Genomic DNA, 25,507 nt, shown 5'->3' with positions numbered 1-25,507 from the left:
GTTTACATAACATTTACAAAGGTTGAACTGTGATCTGTGACCATGGACTGACTTGATTTAACTTGCTGTTTTTTTCTTTTTTTTTTTTTCTATTTTATTATAATACATATTTTTTTCTATTCTGTGCGTTATGTTATTAAAATGTTAAAAACCAATAAAAAGATAATTGGAAAAAATAAAATAAATAAATAAATGAATAAATCCAAGAATGTTTAACAAAGAATGGCTGCAAAATAGACGTCTTCAATTATAATTCTTGGCCAGACAAAAGTCAAGTGAATTAAAGATAATAATAAAAAAAGTCGGTTTGAGGGATGCACATTCAGCCTCTTCATTTTGGGATGATGACAAATGACTTTCATCCTGGTCACCCTATCAGAAGATTTTCTGGGGGAACATATAGTAAAAAACAAAAAAAACAAAATCTAATAATAATAAAAAAATAATAAAAAATAAATATTATATATATATACATATATATACATATATATACATATATATATACATATATATATATATATATACACATTTATTGTAAAGTGCCAGGTTAAACAATGCTATGAAAACCAAAACCCAGAAATGGAGAAATGAAAATTGCAATGACTTTTGAATCAAAACCTATGAGTGTCAGCAAATGTTAGTGGACACAAATCTTCTTTCATGAATTTAAACCTGGACACTTCTGCCTAACATTTTTAATATTGACCATTATTTTCAAAAGGAAAATGACTTTGTTGTACAATACAAGTAATTCAGCAGGTTGACACTTTTAAGTCAGCCTAATGACAAATTACCTTTAAAAGAAGCAGGGATGCCTGAAGAATTTTTTAATTTTTTGGGGGGGATTTGTAAGTGTATTTGGCACTTGCAAATTTTTGGACACATTAATCCAAAAGCCAGGGTTCAAAAATCAGGGTTTCTACAGGTTTCATCAAATCTAATCTAATATTCCAAATTCCCCCCAAAAATTGTTCCATCTATATATTTTTCTTTTTTTCCTCAACTGAATGTGCTTAGTGCTGCTCCTCTCAACCAATCACTGAACAGAACAGACGCAGAGAGGTGCGCCTGTGGCAGGAAAGCAAGATCTTGCGCTCGTGCGGTAGTACCGGTCGGTCTCGGAAGCAAGATCAGGTTAACAAGTATTTATGTGCGTTTTCTTGGAAAAAAGTTGCAAAAGGGGTCTGAAAAGTCGCTAAGTTGACAACACTGATACAGCCTTCCATTTCCATGTTACAGCCCACCGCTGTCCAAAACTGCGTTATGGCAATTTTGCACCGGCCGGAGGCAATTGTACATATTTTATGACAGCAAATCTTAAATATTGATTATGAAGGATATATTTAATATAAAGTGGTAGTATTAATTTATTTAAAAAAAAAAAAATAATGCCTGTAGGAATAAAATTTAATGCTTTTTAATGCCATTTAAGGCCTTAATTTTCGCAAAATCCATTTAATGACTTGATGACTAATGGCTTTAATGCCATTAATGCCAATGCCACTTTAATGACTTAATGACTTTTTAATGCCCCGCAGATACCGTTTCAAATTCAACATGAATTTCAGTTTCATTAACAACCATCAAGCATCACCATCACTCGATCACAAACATAATTTCCTTGCTAAAAGCAGCGTGCTACAAGTGACAAACAAACAAGTTGCAAATGCAATAATTACAAAATAAAGGAAAAAGTTCATTACTTACTCTAAATGTGCTTTTTTATTTATCTTTTTTGCAACTCAGGTCATGGAGCAGGACCAGTGGTGGAGGAGATAAAGACCATTGGCCTCCCCGAAGCCAATGGGGAACTGGCAATCCTGACAGAGGACTTCACTGAATTCACAGCACCCCTCGAGCTCCTCAACAAGAGTGTTGAGTTAATCAGCGAACTCACCTTCATTTGGTGGTCATGCAATGGAGGGCAATTGAAGAAATCACTAAAAACAATGAAATGTTGGAATGAAGTTAAAAACATTGTTCTTGTTAGTCTATGGTTTAAATTAATATTCACATGTGTTACTTATGTTTTTATAGTTATATAGATAGTTTATTAGATTATAGTTACATTTGTTTATTTATTGTTATTACTTAATTTTATTATTAATTAGTATTTACCTAATTAGTAACTTACCTGCCAGACCCGGCAAAGACACATCAACATAACTGAACTAATATACACTGACGAATTAACTAAAATGACAAACAGCTGTGATGAATGTGATTAGTGTCCATGGTAACAGATTGTGGCAGGAAACTATAACAAAGGAGCATGTGAAAGATTAATACAAACTGAAAGTTCATGTGGAGTGTGGATGTGACAATAATAACCTTGTTGTACTTTTTTTTAAGTGTAGATAAAATAATTTATAAGTATGAAATCTAATTTATATTATATGATTTAGAGATTGCTATAGTACGTCATTGTCTTGACAACGGCTTTTGATTGGACGATTGTCTGGAACAACCAATAGAATCTGAGTGCAGACAGAACCGCCTGCAATAAAAAGAGAAAAGAGAGCAAATTAAGTTTTAAAGTTGAAACTTAAAACATGATAATAATAAATGTACTAGTGAAATGTGTAATTTAGTTAAAGGTGCCCTAGAATGCTTTTTCACAAGATGTGATAGAAGTCTAAGGTGTCCTGAATGTGTCTGTGAAGTTTCAGCTCAAAATACCCCATAGATTTTTTTTAATATACATTTTTTAAACTGCCTATTTTGGGGCATCATTAAATATGTGCCGATCCAGCGTGCTTCCCCTTTAGATGCTCGCGCTCCCTGCCCCCAAGTTTGTGACTCTATAATGCATTGCATTTACAAAGTTCACACAGCTAATATAACCCTCAAAATGAATCTTTACAAAGTGTTCATCCTGCAGCATTTCATCATGTAAGTATAGTATTTATTTGGATGTTTACATCTGATTCGGGGCGGGGCAGTATTAAGATACACATCCAAGGTGACATCCACTAGTGCACTCAGTGACAATAGCAGAGTGTATTTAGCTCCCAAAAATGGCACAGAGACTGACTTTGAGGAAGGTGTGACAGATGTGCTAAAAAAATTACACCCTCTCCTTTAAGTATGGGCAAGAATGTATTTTTATTGGGCCCACATCAGGGAAATTTAAATGTGCTCCTCTCTCTCTAACTGAGGGGGTGCGTGCAAAGGCACTGGAGGATCTTTGCCCATCATCGCATTTGATGAGTGGTAAGGAGAGTGATTTATTCACCAAGGGTGGATACATAACCCTCAGTGGATATGTTGAGAGAGTGAGTAAAAATGTCATACTTTAGAATAAAATAAGAATTTTGTTCTTTTATTTTTTTTAAATCTAAGGCTAAAGATTTGACACATACAGTTCTATACTTGTAATTTATTGGTAAATTACCAATCAGATGTGAATAGGATGTGATTGTGCTGTGTTATCTGGCTGTCTATCTATCTAATAAATACAAATGCTCTAAAGCATATTCATTTTTTATTTAAGGTGTACTGCAAAATGATAATTATGCCTGGCCTAATAAACTAAATCAAAATCTCTCTCTGTCTCCCTCTCACACCATTTGTAGTTACAAGTGGTGCAAATGATATCTGTGCAGGAAGGACAAGTCCCCATCCTTGATTTTCAACTGAGACATGGCCCAAAATTGATCGATGTGACATTGTGGCAGGATGAAGCTCTTGCGGACTTGAAGATGGATGACGAGATTGAAATTACACACCTCAAATCCAATGTCTGGCCCAAAAGGAGGAGCAAGATGAACTCAACCTCTCACACCAGAGTGAAGGTCCACAACAATAATGTAGAACAAATTAGCTCATTGTTATTAAAGGGTTAGTTCACCCAAAGACTTTCGTTCATCATCAGAACACAAATTAAGATATTTTTGATAAAATCCAATGGCTCAGTGAGACCTCCATTGACAGCAAGATAATTTAAACTTTCAGATGACCAGAAAGGTACTAAAGACATATTTAAAATAGTTCATGTGACTACAGTGGTTCAACCTTAATATTATAAAGTGACGAGAATACTTTTTGTGAGGAACTTGCGGGTGTGGAATGACATGAGGGTGATTAATAAAAGGACAGAATTTTCATTTTTGTGTAAACTATCCCTTTAAGATACCTAAAAGGGATAGTTCATCCAAAAATTATAATTCTGTCATCATTTATGCACATAAACATTGATCATAAACCTTTTTGGTTCTCTCACAATATCAGACTCGTAGCTGTAAGATATCTTGCAGCCTTGTGCCGATATACAGCCATATTGCATGGCTACGAGTGTGATATTGAGTTTATACAACAGTTCGACGACACGTGTGCAAATAAGTTTATTGATCCAAAATGTTTTTATTAATCGTTTCCTGTATCTTTGTGTGGTGTTCTGTACATCATGGCTGTGAATGTTTATCCACATTGCCTTTCATTTCAGTTTAAAGTCATTTTCAGTTTCGTCTATCACTTGACAGGCAGTTTGGTCGCTTTATTAGAAAGTTGTTTCTCTGTGCTGTGTGTGAAAGAAAATAGTTGTCTTCATTTTCCGTGTCCTGCTCCATCTCGTGCACAGTTCAGCGTGCAAACCTTTCAAAGTCGTGCACACTATCTAGTGGATCTAGTGATATATGATTCGAATCTGATTCAACTATGTAAATCCATAGTCAGGGACACCCCTACTATTGACACACTACAGGTTGCTTTTGGTGCAAGAGTGATGCTTACCAGAAATATTGATGTGGAAGATGGACTGGTCAATGGTACTTTTGGTAAGGTGGCAAAAATAACAGCTCAGAATTGAGACGGCACTCTTTTTGTGCAATTAATTGGTCTTCACTTGGATAATATGACTGCAGGACAGAAACATTGCAACAAAGCACCTGATGGAGACGACAACATTGTCTATGAATCATTCCTTTTCTTTTTAAAGATTCCTCTGACCTCTCAATATAGACAATTTCCCATGAAGCTTGCTTTTGCATGCACTATTCATAAAGTGCAAGAAATGACAACTGATTGTGCCGTTGTATGTCTAAAACATGTATTTGAACCAGGTATGGCATACATTGCACTCAGCAAAACCACATCACTTAGTGGACTACATATCATTGACTTCGATGAAAAGAAAATTTTCTTGTGATCCAGAAGAAAGTGCCTTCTTGAGCTGATTTTCACAATGTCCAGCCCATCCTAAACATTGTACAGGATTCAAACCTGAATACAGTTCTTAAAATTATTCATCATAACACAGAGGGACTCCAGTGTCATATGCATGATTTAAAATGCCATGATGAGCTTCTCTTGGGTGATGTTTTATGTCTAACTGAAACACACCTTTTTGGCTCAGCTGTTCCTGAGGATCTCCAGCTGGATGGATACACCATGTACAACCGAAATAGACATGCGTCCTACACAAACTTTGCACATTTGGCTAACAGGAATGGTGGTGGAGTGGCCATGTACATAAAGAACAGCTTACAAGCTCGTCCTCTGATGTATATGCAAAATGTTACAGACCTGGAATATTTGGTTTTGAAAGTAGAAGCCCCCAAACAAGCATTTCTTGCAGTCATCTACAGACCACCCAACTACAACCTAACAGAGTTTTTGACAAATCTGAATGCCTTGTTGACATCTCTAGAGATCATAGACATTACACATAAAGTCATTTGTGGGGAACTAAATGATAGTCATATGTCTCATGGAAACAAACCCCTTCTGAATTTGTTTAAAGGTGCCCTTAATTCAAAAATTGAATTTACCTTGGCATAGTTAAATAACAAGAGTTCAGTACATGGAAAAGACATACAGTGAGTTTCAAACTCCATTTTTTCCTCCTCCTTATATAAATCTCATTTCTTTAAACAACCTCCGAAGAACAGGCGAATCTCAACATAACACCGACTGTTACGTAACAGTCGGGGTGTACGCCCCCAATATTTGCATATGCCAGCCCATGATGTTCCCAACATTATAAAAGGCATTAGACAAGGGCAGCCAGTTAATGTCTGGAGCTGCACACAGCCAAATCATCAGACTAGATAAGCAAGAACAACAGCGAAAAATGGCAGATGGAGCAATAATAACTGACATAATCCAAATTGTCTTTCTAAATGTTTCGTTAGCATGTTGCTAATGTACTGTTAAATTAGGTTAAAGTTACCATCGTTTCTTACTGTATTCACGGACACAAGAGCCGTTGCAATTTTCATTTTTTTAAACACTTGCAGTCTATATAATGCATAAACACAACTTCATTCTTTATAAATCTCTCCAACAGTGTAGCATTAGCCGTTAGCCACGGAAGACAGCCTCAAATTCACTCAGAATAAAACTTTAACATCAAAATAAATACTTTACTCACATAATTCGAAGCATGCATGCAGCATGCATGACGAACATCTTGTAAAGATCCATTTGAGGGTTATATTAGCTGTGTGAACTTTGTAAATGCGCTGTAATATAGTTGACAGCTGGTGTGGCAGGGAGAACGCGATTTAAGGGGGCAGCGCCGAGTGTAAATCAGTGCATTGTTAATGATGCCCCAGAATAGGCAGTTAAAAAAAATTAATTTAAAAAAATATATGGGGTATTTTGAGCTGAAACTTCACAGACACATTCAGGGGACACCTTAGACTTATATTACATCTTGTGAAAGAACGTTCTTGGGCACCTTTAAAAAGAAAGGATACACACAACTGATCTACTCTGGGAGAACAGAAAACAACACACTTTTGGATCTCGTCTTCATCAGCAGCTCACACTCACAGGTCAGAAATGGTGTTCTAATGTGTTAGAATAGATACATTAATGCTAGCCTGGGGAAAAACATCTACATTTTGATATGATTTCATTTGATATTGATATGATTAATAGGTTGCTTGAAAATATATATTTGGCAGAAAACAATTTAGTATGGCAGTAGAAGGGCAAACTTCTAGCCATACTCATTTGTGTAGTACTTTATATAATCCAGGTTTTTAAAAGCAGATTCATCATACTAGGAAAACAATTTTACATCTTAAAATCATAAAAAGCAATTTTACATCATAATAGTGCCTAAATGCCTAAATGAAGGATCTCTACCTGTCGCGATAATGTGAAACTCCTCTGATATTAGAGTAACAATTACAGAAGAATAAAATAAAGCATATTTTGTTACCTTTTGGAGCTTGAAAGGGCTCTGTTTGAGCAAATGTTTTATGCCATCATCACTGTCCTCATCAGAGCTCATTTCCCAGTAAATTCAGCAAATAATGGGTTAGTTTTATGTTTGAGGTCACGAATATGAACCCATTCGCCATCTCAAACGTATTCTCAAAACCAATATTTAGATTGCTAACAGCTTCACCAGATCCATCCAGTGACAGTTACAGTCATATTTGATTGCATTCAGTACTTGCTCTGCAGTAAAATGATTTTTTCGTTTTCTGTCTTAATGAGTCGTCACTTCAGCTTTGTGTATCAGACATTGCCACCTTGTGGAATAAAGGTGAATTGCACTTATTCCATCATCTAAGATTCAATTATTGTTGTGCAGAAAAAATATACGTACACTCATACATGCCTCGGGTCTATACAATTTACAAAAAATATACCCTATACAATTTACAAAAAATGAATACAAACATATGCATTATTTTATATATTTTTTTTCTCCCTTGTTATATTCTTTATAATGGATTGAAGAATACCAAGAAGGTTGATGTCTAACTTTAAAAAATAAACGAGGAGGAGGGTAGTGAATGATGTCCCGGGTCACTAAAGACCCGAGGTATGCATTTTAGGGTTCAATTTTACACGGAGCAAGCTGAGTACACTGTGCCCAGAGTACTTTAACACATAAATGCAAATCATTTAGTCATACACACACACTGGTCGTAACATTGTTATATGTGGCACAATCACTTGCTGATCCACGTCATTTATCTTATTCGTTGTCCGTGTGATTCCGCCTACGTAGGTAGACTTCTTGAGCATTACACACTCGTATCAGTGAACATCATAGTAATATTTGGGCAGGAGATAATTGTTGCCCTTTAGGGTAACACTTTGGACACGTCGGCCATAATGTTAGTGCCTTACAATATATTGGCATAGAGAAGGTACAAAAATCAGCAAGAAGAGGAGATTTTGAAGGAAAATTGCAATGTTTTTGGATTTATACTTTCAATACTTTGACACCTTTTGGGTTGAATGAGGAATTTGATGTTAAAGCTTTTTTATAGGATTGTGTAATTTCATTCATCCATTTTCAGCTTTCCAGTATTTTGTATATATTTTGTATTTTGGTAGTATTTTATGTATGGCATTTGCACTGTACTTTCTAGTTGTTGTTTGTTTTTGTATTGTATTTTTATTTTTTTTAAGTATATATAATTGTAACCATATATGGAAATCGAAGAGTCACAGGTGGAATCTAGATGTCATGTGTGTCTGGATGCCAAAAAAAAAAAAAAAAAAACCTTTTTTTGAGATGTCAACCTAAAATTCAGCACAGAACTTCTCCAGATTTTTAACTTTTATTTTCTTGAAGTTTTAGAGTTGAACATGTTTTGTAAAATACACATTTTATATAAAATATAAGAAATGCATATTTTGTACATTTAAAAATTTCACAAACTTCTATAGCTTTTTTAAACTTTACTTTTATAACAATCTGTGAAGTGTTCCCTTTAAAAAAATACCAAACTTAAGTCTGTGCTCTTAAGTATTCAAGATTTTTAACAATTTAAGTTAGAAAAGTCATTTTCATATCTCTGCTCAAAAAGTGGGACAGACAATTAACGGGTAAAACAACTTTATATTTTCACAAACTTTAAAAATAAAAAGTTGTTAAACTCAGCAAGACACTGGCACTTCAGTACTTGAGTTACGTTCTGACATACAACACAGAGTGTTTTGTATTGTGGATCTGTACAGTTGCTTTTAAATGGCTGTCTGGAAGGGTCAAATTGACCCACGAACAGTAAGAATGTATAGAATTTCTGTATGCACATTTCACAACGCATGAGCATGTTAAATAAATTTATATATATATATATATATATATATATATATATATATATATATATATATATATATATATATATATATATATATATATATATATTAGTATTTCAGATAGATTGAAAAAAGAAATGATAGCTCATTTTTAACATATGTGGCTGACAAAATATTTTTGTACTGAAGTGAGGAAATGCTCCTTTTCTAGCTTCATAGGGTAATAAAAAAACTAAATTACAAAATATAACCAAGAAATGTTATTATTTTGGGTCTGTACAGTTGCCTTAGAACATTAAAATATGCGGGTAAAATCGACCCGCGAACATCAACGTAACCAAAATTTAGAATGTATATGTCAAAACACATCAGTGTACTGAAACTTTGCATGCATGTTCATGACCCTAAATGAGATAAGCTACTCGTTGTTTCTAACTGCATCCAGTACAGACAGGAGGTTGTTTTTATTTATTTTTTATTTATGTCATAATGGTCATTATGTGAGAAAATAATTTGTGTTTGATTTCTGTCATTAATAAATATTTTTCTTTTTTGTTATGGTAAAAAGAGAGCAAGAGAGACAGAGAACCCCACACAGACTCCCTGGAATGATGCTAAGTCATTAACAGTGTTGCTCACCTTCTTAACTGGGACAGGGAGGGGTGCAGTTATCGGGAGACTGGGTGCTGCCGACTCATCTGTTGTTAAGTCTTTAAAAGGGGCATGGACAATGATTTAATATGAATATCTTGCTAAACGTTTCCCTGCACTGATTAAATGTTGATGAAATGTAGGCTAACACTAGCCTGCAGCTAGCTAGCTTATTTCACTATGGACAACAGGTTAAATACCACTCACAGACTAAAGGCTAACTTTACCCACCTTTCTTGGTGAAAAACTGGGATACAGAACGACACCCTTTCTTTTGTATTTCCTCTCTCTCTTTTCTCCCTTTCCTTTTCTGAAAACCAGATTTTAATTTACTACTCAACATTATGGTCTCTGTACTTCTAGCGCACCGTGCATTGATTGACTGTCTGTAACTAACTAAACACCGTCACTGATGAGTGTTTTTTTGGTCAATGATGATATTTAACTTTTATTGCCAAAATAAGTAAAGACATCATTAATTTTATTATTATTATTTGAAAAAAATTATATTACATTAGTTTTTACCTATTTGTTGGGGCCCCCGTCAGTCAGGGGCCCTTGGAATCTTTCCCACCCCTATATGGCGCCCATGAATGTGGTGATTAATATAATTTATGAAATGGTGTAATTGTGTGAAAATTGAAATAATTTTTTGGACTAATAACTGATTAAATAAATTTTGGAACACAAAAAGTTTTGTAAAAGATGCTATATAGTGCTTGTGGCACATTGGCCTACCTAAATCTTTATAATGAAATAACCCAGTTACAAGTTTCCTGAGGATCCTTTAAGGTCTTAAAGTAGATTTTTTTTAATTTAAGGCCATAAAAAGCCTTAATTTATATTTTTATTTGAGAGGTATTCATGTATTGTTCAATTTTTTGTTTGTATTTGCAGTATGCATGTCTGGATACAGCAATGCCTCCCACACATGGCTTTATAAAGATGTCATGATATGACAATTTTAATATTTCATACAAACAGGCTGCATGTCAGAATAATAAAATAAGAGCTCACCTGAACAACAGCTATTAATTCCTCCAGATCTTCTTATATTAGGAGATCAATCCTCTGATTGGTTTATGAGGTACAGGTGATTCAATCACATTACAGCCTCGACTCACTGAATTAAATGCTCCAAAAATAATAAAACTCCAAAAATAGATCAACCCAAAATCCATGTTTAAAGTGGAAAGGCCAATAAGAGACTATTAACTACATCTCTTCAGTGAACTACAGTGACATTTTAGTGAAGCAGAAATTTGGATGTGATAACACAAGGAGAATCACACCAGAGATGAGAAACAAGAACCAGTCCAATATGACCTTCATTTACAAGCAGCTGCAAATTCATACTGTATAAGAGCAGAAATAATACAGATTATCATTAAAAACTGTCTATAACTGGAACAAGCCATCATACGTCAATAAAATGATGAATAAGAACAAGAGTTCAAACTAATCAATAAATAGGAGGATAACACCAAAACATACATTCACAAAGTCATTTTCATAAATACCTAAAGCGAGGTTAAATTTCCCATGTGGCAATATCCCAATGGTTCCCAGTCTTCTGGATTTGCGGATTATGACCCACAATAACAGTAAAATAGTCTCGCCTGTATAAATATTAAACTACTGTGGGGAGAAGAACAAACACACTCCTCTATTTCATGGGACAGACACAGAGACACTAAACTGGCTCTCAGCATGAGCTTAAATGTTGATTTTCTCTAAACAACAAACTTGACAACCACATAAAAGCATATATGAGAACTGAAAGTCTCTTTTAAGAGCATTGCTTCTCTCATTTTTATACTGATTCTTGAAAGATAAATTTACATATTTTATACCTATGTTTAGACCCAAATTAACTTGTCCACATTTTTTATATTGGTAAAACACACCAACTTTAAATGTTTTAATTTGGACACATTAATAAACTCTGCTTTATGAAGTCATACAACCTTTTTAATTAACGTGTGTTTGTGTAATATTTGTCACTGTTTTAATTTTAATAAAAATGCATTTCTATGCACTTCTGTGATTGTAGACAGTGCAGCGTGTGAACAGGACTTTTATTTTGGAGTGACGACATGACGTCACGAGACTGCGCCGAACTCATGCATCTGTTGTGATTCTGCTGAAGAAAGGTTTGTTTTAAGAATTTAAGCTGTTTGAATCGATAGAAACAGTTCAATGATTTATAGTTGTTTTTTGTTTTGTTTTTTACAATCGATGTGAAATTAGTTTAATGTAACATTGTGATTCTTTATCTAAGTGTAATGAAGGATATTTGTGTGAGTAAAACTCATCCAATGATGAGAAAGTAAATCTGCGTCTCATTTCTCTCTCTCTATCATAAATCAGTTTATCATGAACACGAGTTCAGTATCTGGAGAGTCATGATGGAGAAACTGAACTTTTCAACTCAGAGTCAATTGAACCAAACACTTTTGAGCAGCACATGTCGTGATTCACTGAATCATTTCTCAAACAGAACAACAAAAGCATGTGTGATAAACTTTTACAAACTGCTCATGTTTTCATCAGTGTAATCATTTAAATAAGCTGTTTTTTGTTTGTTTGTTTGTTTTTTTTTAAATACCATGGGGCGGTTTCCTGGACAGGGTTTAATTTATTCCAGGATATGCCCTAATCTAGAATAGTTAATCGTGGTTTAAAAAATGGCTTTCTGAAACACAGATTAAGTACAGATTATTAAAACCTGGACTATGGAGTCCTGAATTAAAATAAACCAGATTAATTTAAAACCAACTGTGCTAATCTGAATTGGCATGAGAGAGGCTGCCTGTAAAACATGGAATGAATCAAGAAAAGCATGGAACTGAGAAGCAAATCCAAGGAAAACAATGGCAACAAAAAAGACTCCAATATAAAAACTTAACTAAACAAGAGACATTTATTTTAAAGCAAGCAAAATACATCAGCTGTGGAAAAAGAGAAATGCCTGGAAATCTGTTTGTAATGAACTCTATTTAAATAGATTAATTCTGTATATATAATAATTATTAATGTTTTTGTTTTGTCTTTACATCGCAACAAACTAAACATAACTATTTACACATGTGATAATCATGTTGGCAGTCTAGAATTAATACTGGTTTTATCCACAGCACCATCATAGTGATTGATTCATTATATTAAAAAGAAAAGCAATTCTTGTTAGCAGGTCCTCAACCCAAACACAAGCTCTACACTTCACCACAATGGTAATCTCCAAAAAACATTAACATAACAAAAACTTTTACATAATAGAACAATAAACAGTAAGAAGTCTCTCCATATTTTCATCTTTCTAAAAAATGCATAAAATAACACTTTTTCAACATTTACTCTCCCAATTCAGCCCGCTGCAAAGCATGATGGGAAGTGAAAGTCCTGTTTGATTGGGTTACTTGCCTGAAACATGTTATTTCAAAATAAAAAATATCAAGTGAGTTCTAGTAACCATTTCAAGTCAATTTAACATGAAGAAATCACATTTGAACCAGAAACAATGCTGTTAAATCAAAATAATTTGTTTAAATAAAGTGAACAGCATCAAAAAACAAACAAAAAAATCTTATATATTTAGTCCTGGAGTAGCTCTAGTCTTCCTCCAGGAAATCAGTTTATTAAACTCTGGACTAGACTAAGTTTAGGACTATTTTAAACTATGACAGAGAAAGCAGATTTCTGTTAAAGGGCCATTTTATTCTAGGCCTAATCTCTGTCCGGGAAACCACCCCCAAATGTAGATCATAAATGTCTAAATATTAAGTTTTTATTAATTTGCAGCTTTTGTTATGAGTTTTTTTTTTTTTTTTTTCAGGTCACTGAAGACCATTAACTCTGTTAATTATTCTCTTCTTAAAGATGGCGTTAATTAAAGAGGAGACTGAAGACTTAAAGATTGAGTTTATTAAAGAGGAGACTGAAGATATAAAGATTGAAGAAACATTCAGAGTGAAACATGAAGAAACTGAGGAACACACAGGTTGGTTTTATTCTCACAGCTGAACTCAGTCATTTGATCATTATTAAAATGTCCAGCTCTACAGAAATAGAGAATATACAGAAGTATAATCTTACAGAAAATATTACAGAAGTAGCCAAAACAAAACAATTATTTTCTGCAACATTTAACCCAATATTTTCTTCTGAATAGTGAACAATGGAAAAGTAAGATGTTTCTGTTCATGCTCAAAAGTGCTGTACTAACATTTTAACATACCTGAACACGAATAGCAGTAATTGAACAATAAATCAAGCAATAAATAAGTCCTGATTGAAACATCAATAACCATTTCATGTGTGTGTGTGTGTGTGTGTGTCATATTGAGGAAAGTCAGCAGGGGAAGTGTGTAAAACAGTTTGAAGTAGAATTGAGTGAACTGATAATATTTGATAAAAACCAGTGAACAATATTTACCTAAAATTACATGTTGTGATTTTCGTGACAAAATTATCATTAATTATCATTATCAAATGTCTATAATTGCTATTTTTGCAGTTGGTGTTAATGCTCTATGTGTGTTTTGCTCCTCATTTTGCCTCTATTGTGCTTGGCTCTGTTAACTACTGCTTGGAAATCTACTTATTTTTTGTTATTATTGTTAAAGGTGCCATAGTCTTTTTAAAATATGTAATATAAGTCTCCTGAATGTGTCTGTGAAGTTTCAGCTCAAAATTTTTTTTAATTAATTTTTTTTTAATTGCCTATTTTGGGGCATCATTAAATATGCGCCGATTCAGGTTGCGGCCCCTTTAAATCTCGCACTCTCCACACCCGGAGCTCGCGCTTGCCTTAAACAGTGCATAAACAAAGTTCACACAGCTAATATAACCCTCAAAATGGATGTTTACAAAGTGTTCGTCATGCAGCCTATCTAATCGCGTAAGTATTGTATTTATTTGGATGTTTACATTTGATTCTGAATGAGTTTGATGGTGCTCCATGGCTAAAGTTAACATTACACGCCGTTGGAGAGATTTATAAAGAAAGAAGTTGTGTTTATGAATTATACAGACTGCAAGTGTTTTTAAAATGAAAATAGGGATTGCAGCGCCTGTGGAGTGTGGAAAGTTACTGGAGTGCGCAGCCGCGCTCGTCTCTCACAAGGAACGTCACGGCAGTGATTTACAAGCCAGAGGGCCAATTGGCTGATGTTTTTAAGGCCCTACCTCGTGCACAGATGATATATATTAATATTATTACTTTCAGTGCACCTAATAAATAGATAATAATACAAAATGTGCCAACAAAACCAGACATAATCCCTTTTAATGAAAATAAAGGTCCAGAATAAACTTCTCATCCGGTGGGGGAGATGCACGCAGTAATTCACTGCTTCAGGTGTGTTTAATCAGGATTGGAGCTGAACTCTGCAGGAAAGGTAGATCTCCAGGACCAGGACATCTAGAGTGTTTATTTCATTCCTATTCAACTGCGCTCTGTCTGTTTGACGTGCATGTGCTCACTTGCATTTGTTCATTGAAGTTTAACGGAGCCTGTTGTCAGAAAATACACACTTGCAGGATTTTCTAACATTTACAGGGAAGAGTATAACTGTAAAATGTAAGTTTTGTGCAGAGGAAGCACATCTCATAAGCATTTTTTTTTCCCTGTCAGTGTTCTTTTTAAGTTACAAGCCAGCAGCAGGATTTTTGATGATTTTTCATAAAACTTCCAGAATATTTTTTTTATATGAATAGCTGAACATACAATGTCAAAATAAAGAACACGGCATCTGCTTTTTTTTTTTTTTTTTTTTTAATGGTTTTATTTTCATTTATAATGCATGAAAAAATACATATACACATAACATTACAACCTTCATTTTTCTTATACAAAAAGAAAAAAAAAAAAAAAAAACGCAACAGATGACATCACAATTAGTTTGCAGTAAGAGAAGGTAAATGTTCCAGAAAGGAGCCCCAGATTTTTTCAAAAGTCCTTGGAGATTTCCTAACATTGAAAAGGATTTTCTCAGGGGTGCAGTATGAAAGAAGTTCATTGATCCATTGTTGTCTGGATGGGGAATGAATCGACTTCCAGTTCACTAATATACATTTTTTTTCCTGCAGTTCCTGCTAACAGTGAAAAATACTTTTTATGTTGAGAAGAGCCTAATAAATCAATATTCCCTAATATCCAAATTCTAGGATCTTTACTAATTGGGATATCTATAATCTTTGAAGTAGTATAAATTATATATTCCCAAAAGTCATTCAGTACAGGACAATTCCAAAGCATATGAAGTAAATTGCCTTCAGATGTTTTACACCTTTGACATAGTATAATATGTTCGATGTAAAATATTGAATTGAATTTGTCTATGTTTGGTGGATATTAAAATAGTCTGCATACTTTCCATAATATGCTCCCATTCTTCCAGGTCATATTTACAGTTAAGATCTACTTCCCATCTCTGCTTCAAGCTTACATTGTCAAAAGGCTTAAAGTTATTTATAATTGTGCTGCACCCTACAGAAACAATGCCTCTTGGAGAGGACACAATTTTATTAAACATAACATTTTCAAATGGTGATAGTGTAGGAATCTTAGGAAAAGTCTGGGGGGTAATCTCTTTGATCCAATGTCTGACTTGCAAATATTTAAAGAAGCTGTGTTTTGGTATTTTGTATTTCTTGGATAGTAATTCATAGCTCATTAAAGAATCATTGTCATACATGTCCTCCAATGTCTTTATACCTTTATTCACCCATGCTTTTAAGGAATTATCAGCAATGCCATGAGGTATAATAGGGTTTTCCCAAAGTGGTAAATATCTAAGAGGAACAATGCCAGAGCAGCATAACTTATGCGATTCTAACCATGCAGAAAATGAATGTAGTATTAATGGGTTTTTAGTAAAAGTAGATAAACCACTTTTTGACCCCAGAAAAGGAATAATCTTTAGTGGAATATAGTTCATCTCCCACTGTTCTATAGCTGTCCAGCTAGTATCAACCTTGTCAGGATGTAACCAGATCCATATAGGCCGAAATTGCGAAGCTAGATAGTAATGTCTGAAATTGGGAAGATTCAGTCCACCTTTCTTGTACGGAGCCTGGAGTTTCAGAAGTTTTACTCTAGGTATTTTGCCTTTCCACAGAAATCCAGAAATCACTCTATTTAGTTCCTTAAAGTAAGATTTGGGAATGTTCAAGGGGAGACATTGAAATTTATATAGATATTTAGGTAAAATGTTCATTTTTATAACATTGACTCTGCCAATTAATGATAAGGGTAAATCTTTCCATTTTTGCATATCATCTTTGACTCTCTCCATAAGTATGGAGTAATTTTTTTTAAACATGTCATCATGAGTTAGATCAATATGAATACCTAAATATTTAAGCCCATTAGTGCACAGTGTCAGTGGTTTTGCTATATATTTTAACTGATCTGGTATATTAATAGGGAAAGCTTCACTCTTGTCATAATTTAATTTATAACCAGATATATCACTGTATTCCTTAAATACATGTAGTAAAGGGGGAATAGAGAATTGTGGATTGGTCAGGTATACTAACAAATCATCAGCATATAGGGATAATTTGTGTTCATTGGTGCCAATTTTAATTCCCTTTATTACAGTATTGGACCTTATCGCAATAGCAAGAGGTTCAACAGCCAGAGCAAATAATAATGGCGATATAGGGCACCCTTGTCTACAGCCCCTAGACAGTGACAGGTGTTAGATATAATGCCATTGGTACATATCTGTGCTTTAGGGGAATTAAAGATAGTTTTTAAATGACCAATGAATTTAGACCCAAAGCTCATGGCTTCTAGTGTAACAAAAAGAAAAGTAGGTTCAATTCTGTCAAAAGCCTTTTTGGCGTCCATAGACAGAATAAACATTGATAATTTCTGCTTTTGTGCAATATTGATAATATGCAATAGCCTTCTAATATTATCAGAGCCTTGTCTATTCTTAACGAATCCTGTCTGATCTGGATGTATTAATTTGGGTATAACAGTTTCTAGTCTTAGGGCAAGCAATTTAGTTAGAACTTTATAGTCAACATTGAGTAGACTTAGTGGCCTATAAGACCCATATTTTTGCCTGTCTTTCCCTGGTTTAGGGAGTAGAGTTATTGTGGCCAATTCCAGGGAGTGTGGAAGTGAGCCTTTCTCAAGTGATTCTTTAATCATGTTTGTTAAGGGAGTTAATAACATCTTTGAAAATGACTTGAAATATTCAATTGGGAAGCCATCTGGTCCAGGGGCATTGTTATTTCCTAAAGCATTAATTGCTTTAAGTACTTCATTCTCAGTTATTTCAGAGTTCAAAAGTTTGTTATCTTCATCATCAATTTTTGGTAGCTGTATTCTATTAATAAATTTCTTAGCATCAGCATTTCCCTGACTGTGATCAGTTTTATATAAAGTTTCATAATAATCCTTAAATAAAATATTAATTTCTCTAGGGTCTTTTATATATCTATCATCATCTAATTGTATTGAGTGAATATATCGCTCAGATTCTTCTTTTTTAATATGCCAAGCTAGTAATCTGCTAGTCTTATTTCCAAATTCGTAATAATGATATTTTGTTCTTGCCATAATAGATTCGGCCTTCTGAGTGCACAAATTATTATACAAGACCCGTTTTTGATTAAGTTATGATAAACATTTATCATTATTGGTCAAAGAATGTTCTAATTCCAATGATCTTATTTCTTTTTCTAAATCTGTTAAAGCAGCTCTCTTTTCTTTTTGTTTGTAAGCCCCATATGAGAGAATATGTCCTCTCATGAAAGCTTTAAGTGCCTCCCATATGGTTGAATGTGAAGCTGAATTAGCATTAGTTTCGAGAAATATCTGAATATGAGTAGTCATAAATTGGATAAAATCTGGGTCTTTCAGCATATAAGTTTTAAATCTCCATTTTTTGGAGTAAGGGTCATTGTTGGTTCCCATGTAAGCTTGACAGGGTTGTGATCAGAGATGGATGCAGGAAGATAGGTACAGTCTTTTACTTGGTAGGCTAATGATTGAGATGCAAAAAAGAAATCTATTATTGAGTAGACATTATGTACATTTGAATAAAATGAGTAGTCAATTTGGTCTGGATAAAGATTACGCCATACATCATACAACCCCAAATCAGTCATCCCTTGACTCAGAATGGTTGCTGCTTTTGATTTAAGAATTTTTTTTGATGATCTATCCTTGGAAGGGTCTAAAACTAGATTAAAGTCACCACCAAAAAAGCAACTGCCCTCAATAGTAGCTAATCGCAATAGTAATTTGCTAAAAAAAGATGGGATCGTCATGGTTTGGACCGTAGACATTTACCAAGGTAATATGTTCCCTATTCAACTCGCATTCAACAATTACATATCTACCAGCAGTATCAGAGTATGTATTGATCAAGTTAAATTGTAATTTTTTATGGATTAGTACGAATTATGGATTCTCGACCACTGTAAGAAAATGATGAGTAATAGACCTGACCAACCCATTCTCTCTTGAGTTTTCTATGTTCCTGATCAGTAAGATGGGTCTCTTGAATAAAAGCTATATCCGTGTTAACCCTTTTCAAATGTGACAGTACTTTCTTTCTTTTTACCGGATTATTTAAACCCCTAACATTCGATGAAACACAGTTTAAAATCTTAGCCAGTTATCACGATCTTAAAAATAACAGCAAAATCTCCACTACACACATAATAATGTTCTTCTACTCCTACATGATACCATTGCGAAAGATGTATCTTGTTGCATGAAAAATAAGAAACAAAAACAAAAATCACCTGAACTAAAATTTTAACTTTCAAATGTGAAAAAAAAGAAGGAATGAAAAAAAGAAAAGGCGAATTATGCCTTAGTAACAACCTTGCTACTGAACTTGTAGCTGACGCTGACTAGCCATATTCAAATAGCTAGTATCCTACATAGCATGATAAAACTCCCTATTCAGAACAAAATAAAAACAAAATTAAATTATAATTGGTCAGATATTCATATCTTCTATTAACATTGTACTTAGGTGCAGACATTGAACAAATGGTGAAGCTAATAAATCCAATGTTAAACTACATTGCAAACTAGTGGGAACATTCAAATAGTAGGGTGGCCTACTGTACACTAAAGGAATTTCAGTGGTTAAATTGTAATCTGGCAACAACAGAAATAATATTTCTTGTTATGACCTTTGGTCAAGGAAATAAAAAGGAAAAAATTTACAGACTTACATGAAAACATTATAGTCTTAACTCACAGGATATCCACAGTGTGTGAAAGCCATTAGAGTAGGCTATAGTATCAGTTCTCATTCCGTAGTGGAGGCCTCTGCATCCTTACTGTGAGAATCAATAAAGTTCTTAACCTCAAGTGGAGTGGAGAAGAACTTCGTTTTACCCATATACATGATCCGAAGCTTAGAAGGATATACGAAGGAGTATTCAATTTCCCGATCTCTCAACATTCGCTTCACCTGCGTGTAAGCTTTGCGAGCATTCTGGAGCTCCACGCTGAAATCGGGAAAAAAGTGGATGCGCCGGTTGTCAAAGAAAACCTCCTTTCTCTCTCGCGCAAGTTGAAGGATTTTCTGCTTATCTCTGAAGTTCAGGAGTTTCGCCACAATTATCCGTGGAGTTGCCCTATCCAACAAGGTATTTCCCGTTCTGTGGGCCCTCTCAATTGTCGGGGGAGACGGAAAGTTCTCGACGCAGAGGATCTCCGGGATGATGCGTTCCAGAAACGAAACCATATTGCTTCCCTCGGATTTTTCCGGCAAGTTTACAATCCGAATATTAGATCTCCTACTTCTGTTCTCCAGGTCTTGCACTTTATCTTTAAGGTAGGCAACGTCCTTCTCCAAGCGAGTAACTGTCGAACGAGTATCTCTCAAGTCATCCTCTGTGGCGCTTACTCTAGTTTCAACCTCGACCATCTGTTCCGATAAAGTTGACATAGAGGTTTCGATGCGGGTCAATTTAGCTTGAATATCGTTGGTCATCCTGTCCATTTGTTTGCTAACTTCCTCTTTACTGGTTTTGATCTCCTTCCATAGAGTCTGTAACGATATTTCGCCTTCCACATCTTCGGCCATGTTGGGTAGCGAGTCAGGATCGATAGCTTCGGGAGTGTTGATAGTTGGCCGTGTTTTACGTCCTTTTCGGCGTGAATTGTGTTCTGCCATAAACAATATTGCCCATCCAATTCCTTAATGGACTTGAAAATCTACAAACTAGGGAGATTAATGTAGGATTCTTGCCTAATAATATAGCTAGTCAGAGGAGCTCACTAGAGCGCGTCTTTCCTCACCGCCTGCATCACGTGACTCCCTCAGGCATCTGCTTTTAATAATAAAAACAAACATTTTATTCTAATTTCATGCAATCTTAAAGGCCTGTACACACTGGGACAAATATCATGTTTAACGCCTTGTGACTAAACAAAGTACGCCAATGTGAGTGTGCACACCAATGCGAAAAATGTTAGGTGTAAAAACGCCATTTTTTAAAAACTCCCTTGGTTTTGTTTTTCTGGTTTGATGTACCGTGTTAAAAACTGGCAGACCAATGAGATTGCTTTTGTTCACATGCCTGGAGCTGCTGAAGTTACAGAAAAACACAACTTGGAAAATTGCTTGGGTATGAACACAAAAAAACGTCTCAAAACGCTGGCGATAAACGCGTGCGATGTTCATCCTGGTGTGTACAAGCCGTAACACTTTAATGTGGCTGTCTCATTTAAAAATGGCAACATTTTGAACAAAAATGTTGCCCCCAAAAGCTTGCATGTTATACTTTTATACATTTGGGCCCAATTTGGACATTTTAACTTAAGAGTGTACTCACTTTTGTGGCCAGCGGTTTAGACATTATTGGCTGTGTGTTGAGTTATTTTGAGGGGACAGCAAATTTACACTGTTATACAAGCTGTACACGCACTACTTTACATTGTAGCAAAGTGTAATTTCTTCAGTGTTGTCACATGAAAAGATATAATAAAATATTTACAAAAAATGTGAGGCGTGTACTCACTTCTGTGAGATACTGTCTATTCTTACACCACTTCATGGGCTCAAAATTTCATTCAATAACATTAAAACGCTTTGACTTTTATGTTGAATAATAGGGATGCACAATACCCTTTTTAAGGATCAAGTGTATGTGTATATATATATATATATATATATATATATATATATATATATATATATATATATATATATATATATATATATAAAATTTTATTTTTTTATTTTTTTTATTATTATTATTATTTTTTTTGGTACTCGCCAATACAGATACATTTATTAGGACAGTTTCTTTATTATAACTCTAATGAAAAAAGAAATAATATTGTTGTGCTTGTCACAAACTTAAAGCACAAATTTCACTGTATCCAATTACCTTCAAAAGGCATAATTACCAAAGTCAAAATAAAAAACAATAATAAAACAAACATTGTCTTTTTTTAAACTGCCTACATTTATATTCATTTAACATATTTTGTTGTTTTATTAACATTAATGACAGACAAATATTTAATTAGGCTACTGTCATTTTAAGACAGAATCTATGGATGTAATATACTGACACCTATCCTGTTTTCACCCACCTGTTTACGTCCACTTAAACCATAACCGACTGTATTTATGTGAAATACTCAACACGATGGACATTTTGACAACTATAGACATTTTGTGCATTTGAACATTCAGGCGCAAGGAGAACTGATCACATGCTGTCTGAGAGAACTGGAATCGCGTGCAAGAAAGAGAGAGGGCATTTCTGGTCTGTGTCATTCGGCGTGATTTGCCTGCAGTTTGCAATGTGTGGGTTGTCATCATTAAATTTGAACAATTTCCACAGTCCTGAGGCTGATATTGCTTCTGCCACTGGTGTCTCTGTGCACAAAAAATTCTGTCAGTTACGCCACATGAGGTATCGGTCTTTGATATCGGTGGTATTTTTACAAGTTTGAGTACAAGTACATGAGCTTGGTATCGTGCATCCCTATTGATTAATGTTTTATGATTGTGTTAGTTTGCATCTACTTGATGAAAGCTTTTATCGCATGCTTCTGCTTCTTTGTCTGTGTTTTGATCTGGAGGTTTTGTTTTCAGATGAGTAACCAGTGAAAACACAGATTGTTTTGAAAAAAAATTGTTGTTTGTGATTTAAAGCTGCAGATTCCTCCATCAATGTCAGCTCTCTTCTATCAAGCTGATGATCTTAACCAGATGTGATAAATAAAGGAGACATATAAAATGTGTATTGGTGGGTCCCTTTGGACCAGGTTTGAAAACCACTGGTGTATTGAGTATAAGATCTTTAGACAGGATGGGCAACTCTGGTCCTGGAGGGACACTATTCTACAAAGTTTAGCTCCATCCTTGATCCAAACACACCTGCAAAATTTAACCCTAAGTCTTCAGGACTGTTTGAAAATTACAGGCATATGTATTTAATTAGGGATAAAACTGTACTCTGCAAGAGTCATCCAGAACCAAAGCTGCCCATCCATGATCCAAGGAGAGTTTATAGATCATACATGTTGCTGGTTTTGATGCTTTAAATGTCTAAATTGTTTTATGTCTATTTTTGCCCTAGACCTAATGGCACTGAAAGAGGCAAGTAATGAACTTAGTGAAAGGAAAGAAGAGAAAGAACATTATGACAAACATCACGATTTCATGACTGGGGAAAGATCGACACAGGCTAAAAAGACTTTCTCACAAAAAAGAGCTCAAAAGACAGGAACTAAACGTTATTTGACCTGCCAGCATTGTGGAAAGAGTTTTAATCAACATAGAAACCTACAAGTCCACATGAAAACTCACACTGGAGAAAAGCCTTACATCTGCAAACAGTGTGGAAAGAGTTTCGCACTTAAAGAAAACCTTAAAGTCCACATGAGAATTCATACTGGAGAAAAGCCTTATACCTGCCAACAGTGTGGACAGAGTTTCAGTCAAAATGGAAGCCTTAAAGACCACATGAGAATTCACACTGGAGAAAAGCCGTACACCTGCCAACAATGTGGACAAAGTTTCAGTAGAAAAGGGAAGCTCACAGTCCACATGAGAATTCACACTGGAGAAAAGCCTTACACCTGCCAACAATGTGGACAGAGTTTCAGTCAAAATGGAAGCCTTAAAGACCACATGAGAATTCACACTGGAGAAAAGCCGTACACATGTCAGCAATGTGGACAGAGTTTCAGTAGAAAAGGAAGACTCACAGTCCACATGAGAATTCATACTGGAGAAAAGTCTTACACCTGCCAACAGTGTGGAAAGAATTTCAGTGGAAAAGGACAATTTAAAGTCCACATGATAATACACACTGGAGAAAAGCCTTACACCTGCAAACAATGTGGAAAGAGTTTCACACATAAAAGAAGCCTTGAAGACCACATGAGAATTCACACTGGAGAAAAGCCTTATACCTGCCAACAGTGTGGAAAAAGTTTCAGTCGAAAAGGAATCCTTAAAGTCCACATGAGAATTCACACTAAAGAAAAGCCTTACACCTGCCAACAATGTGGAAAGAGTTTCAAACATAAAAGAAGCCTTGAAGACCACATGAGAAGTCACACTGGAGAAAAGCCTTACACCTGCCAACAGTGTGGAAAAAGTTTTGGTCGAAAAGGAAGCCTTAAAATGCACATGAGAACTCACACTAGAGAAAAGCCTTAGACCTGCTCTCTGTGCGGGAATGGCTTCACACGGAAACCAAGCCTTAGGGAACACATGAATGTTCACACGGGAGAGAAGCCATTCATTTGTGGTCAGTGTGGAAAGAGTTTCAGATTTAAAGGTAAACTTAAGTGCCACATGAGGATTCACTCGAAAGAGAACTGTTTTAGAAGTCATCACTGTGGAAAGAGCAGAGGTGTAAGGAGTACCTGAAAACCATTCTTGAATAAAAGTACAGATACCTGACAGCAAAAATGACTCCATTACAAGTTACAAGTCACCAATTCTAATACAACATGAGTAAAGGTTTTAGAGTATCTGATTTTAACATTACTGAAGTATTTTACTCATGCTGAATGTAGGCTCAAAGATCTACTAGTCCTCAACACCTGAGAGAAATGCCAGTGAAAATAAGAAACAATTGATTTGTTTGTTGAGAAATCATGTTTATTTTCTAAAATAAAAAAACTGAAAACCTCAATATTGCAATAAATCAAGGTCAACACAATGGCTTCTCACAAGTCAACAAGTCTCAGTTAAGGTCAAGTGTACAAAAACTCCATAAGTAAACCAATATCCTTCATAAAGGTCTTGTCAATATAGTTGATAAATAAAATAATTTTAAAGGTGTCGTTTTTCATGTTTTTTTGAAGCTTTGATTTTGTTTATAGTGTGCAATATAACATGTTGTAACAAATTTCGTAAGTCAAGGAGGGAAGAGGACAGGGTCAGCGGTGACTACTGGCTGTTTATTTCAACAAAAAAAATTATAACAAAATAACGTGCAGATAGGCACAAAACGATCACAACGTAAATCCAGTTCACTCCAACAATGATGCAGGGAGTGGGGGAAAACAGCCAGCAGTCCTTCTCTCTCTCACAGGCTCCTGTTTCTCCTGGCGTTAAATACTCTCTCCACACCAATTACTGAAACAAGAAACAGGTGATTATCATTTGCGTCTAATCCACTCAGACACCGCGCGTCTCCTCTCTCTCTCTCCCGCTGCAGATTCCGCTAAACCATGCCCCCCTCGCCACACATTTGTTCATGTTATTATAATTTACTTATGTGTATACCGCTGTTTCCACTGTCATAAAAACGGGCTGATGACTTCCTTATTCTATGAAGTCCCTCCTTCAGAAATACGTAACGAGTTCTGATTGTGCCATCGGTT

At 35.0% G+C, this 25,507-nt stretch overlaps 1 protein-coding gene across 1 annotated transcript; it reads left to right on the top strand.

Moving 5' to 3' along the window:
- The first annotated feature begins 11,772 nt into the window (after window positions 1-11,772).
- Window positions 11,773-24,956, top strand: LOC137006841 (gastrula zinc finger protein XlCGF57.1-like). The gene is made up of 3 exons (XM_067367955.1): window positions 11,773-11,813; window positions 13,540-13,660; window positions 23,245-24,956. The coding sequence occupies exons 2-3, from the start codon at window positions 13,540-13,542 to the stop codon at window positions 24,330-24,332; spliced, it is 1,209 nt and encodes a 402-aa protein (XP_067224056.1). The 5' UTR covers window positions 11,773-11,813; the 3' UTR covers window positions 24,333-24,956.
- Window positions 24,957-25,507: the final 551 nt, after the last annotated feature.

Source organism: Chanodichthys erythropterus, chromosome 3 (assembly GCF_024489055.1).
Source record: "Chanodichthys erythropterus isolate Z2021 chromosome 3, ASM2448905v1, whole genome shotgun sequence".
Taxonomy (NCBI): domain Eukaryota; kingdom Metazoa; phylum Chordata; class Actinopteri; order Cypriniformes; family Xenocyprididae; genus Chanodichthys; species Chanodichthys erythropterus.
Note: the sequence above shows the minus strand (reverse complement) of the source record. Positions and strands in the feature narration are given on the sequence as shown.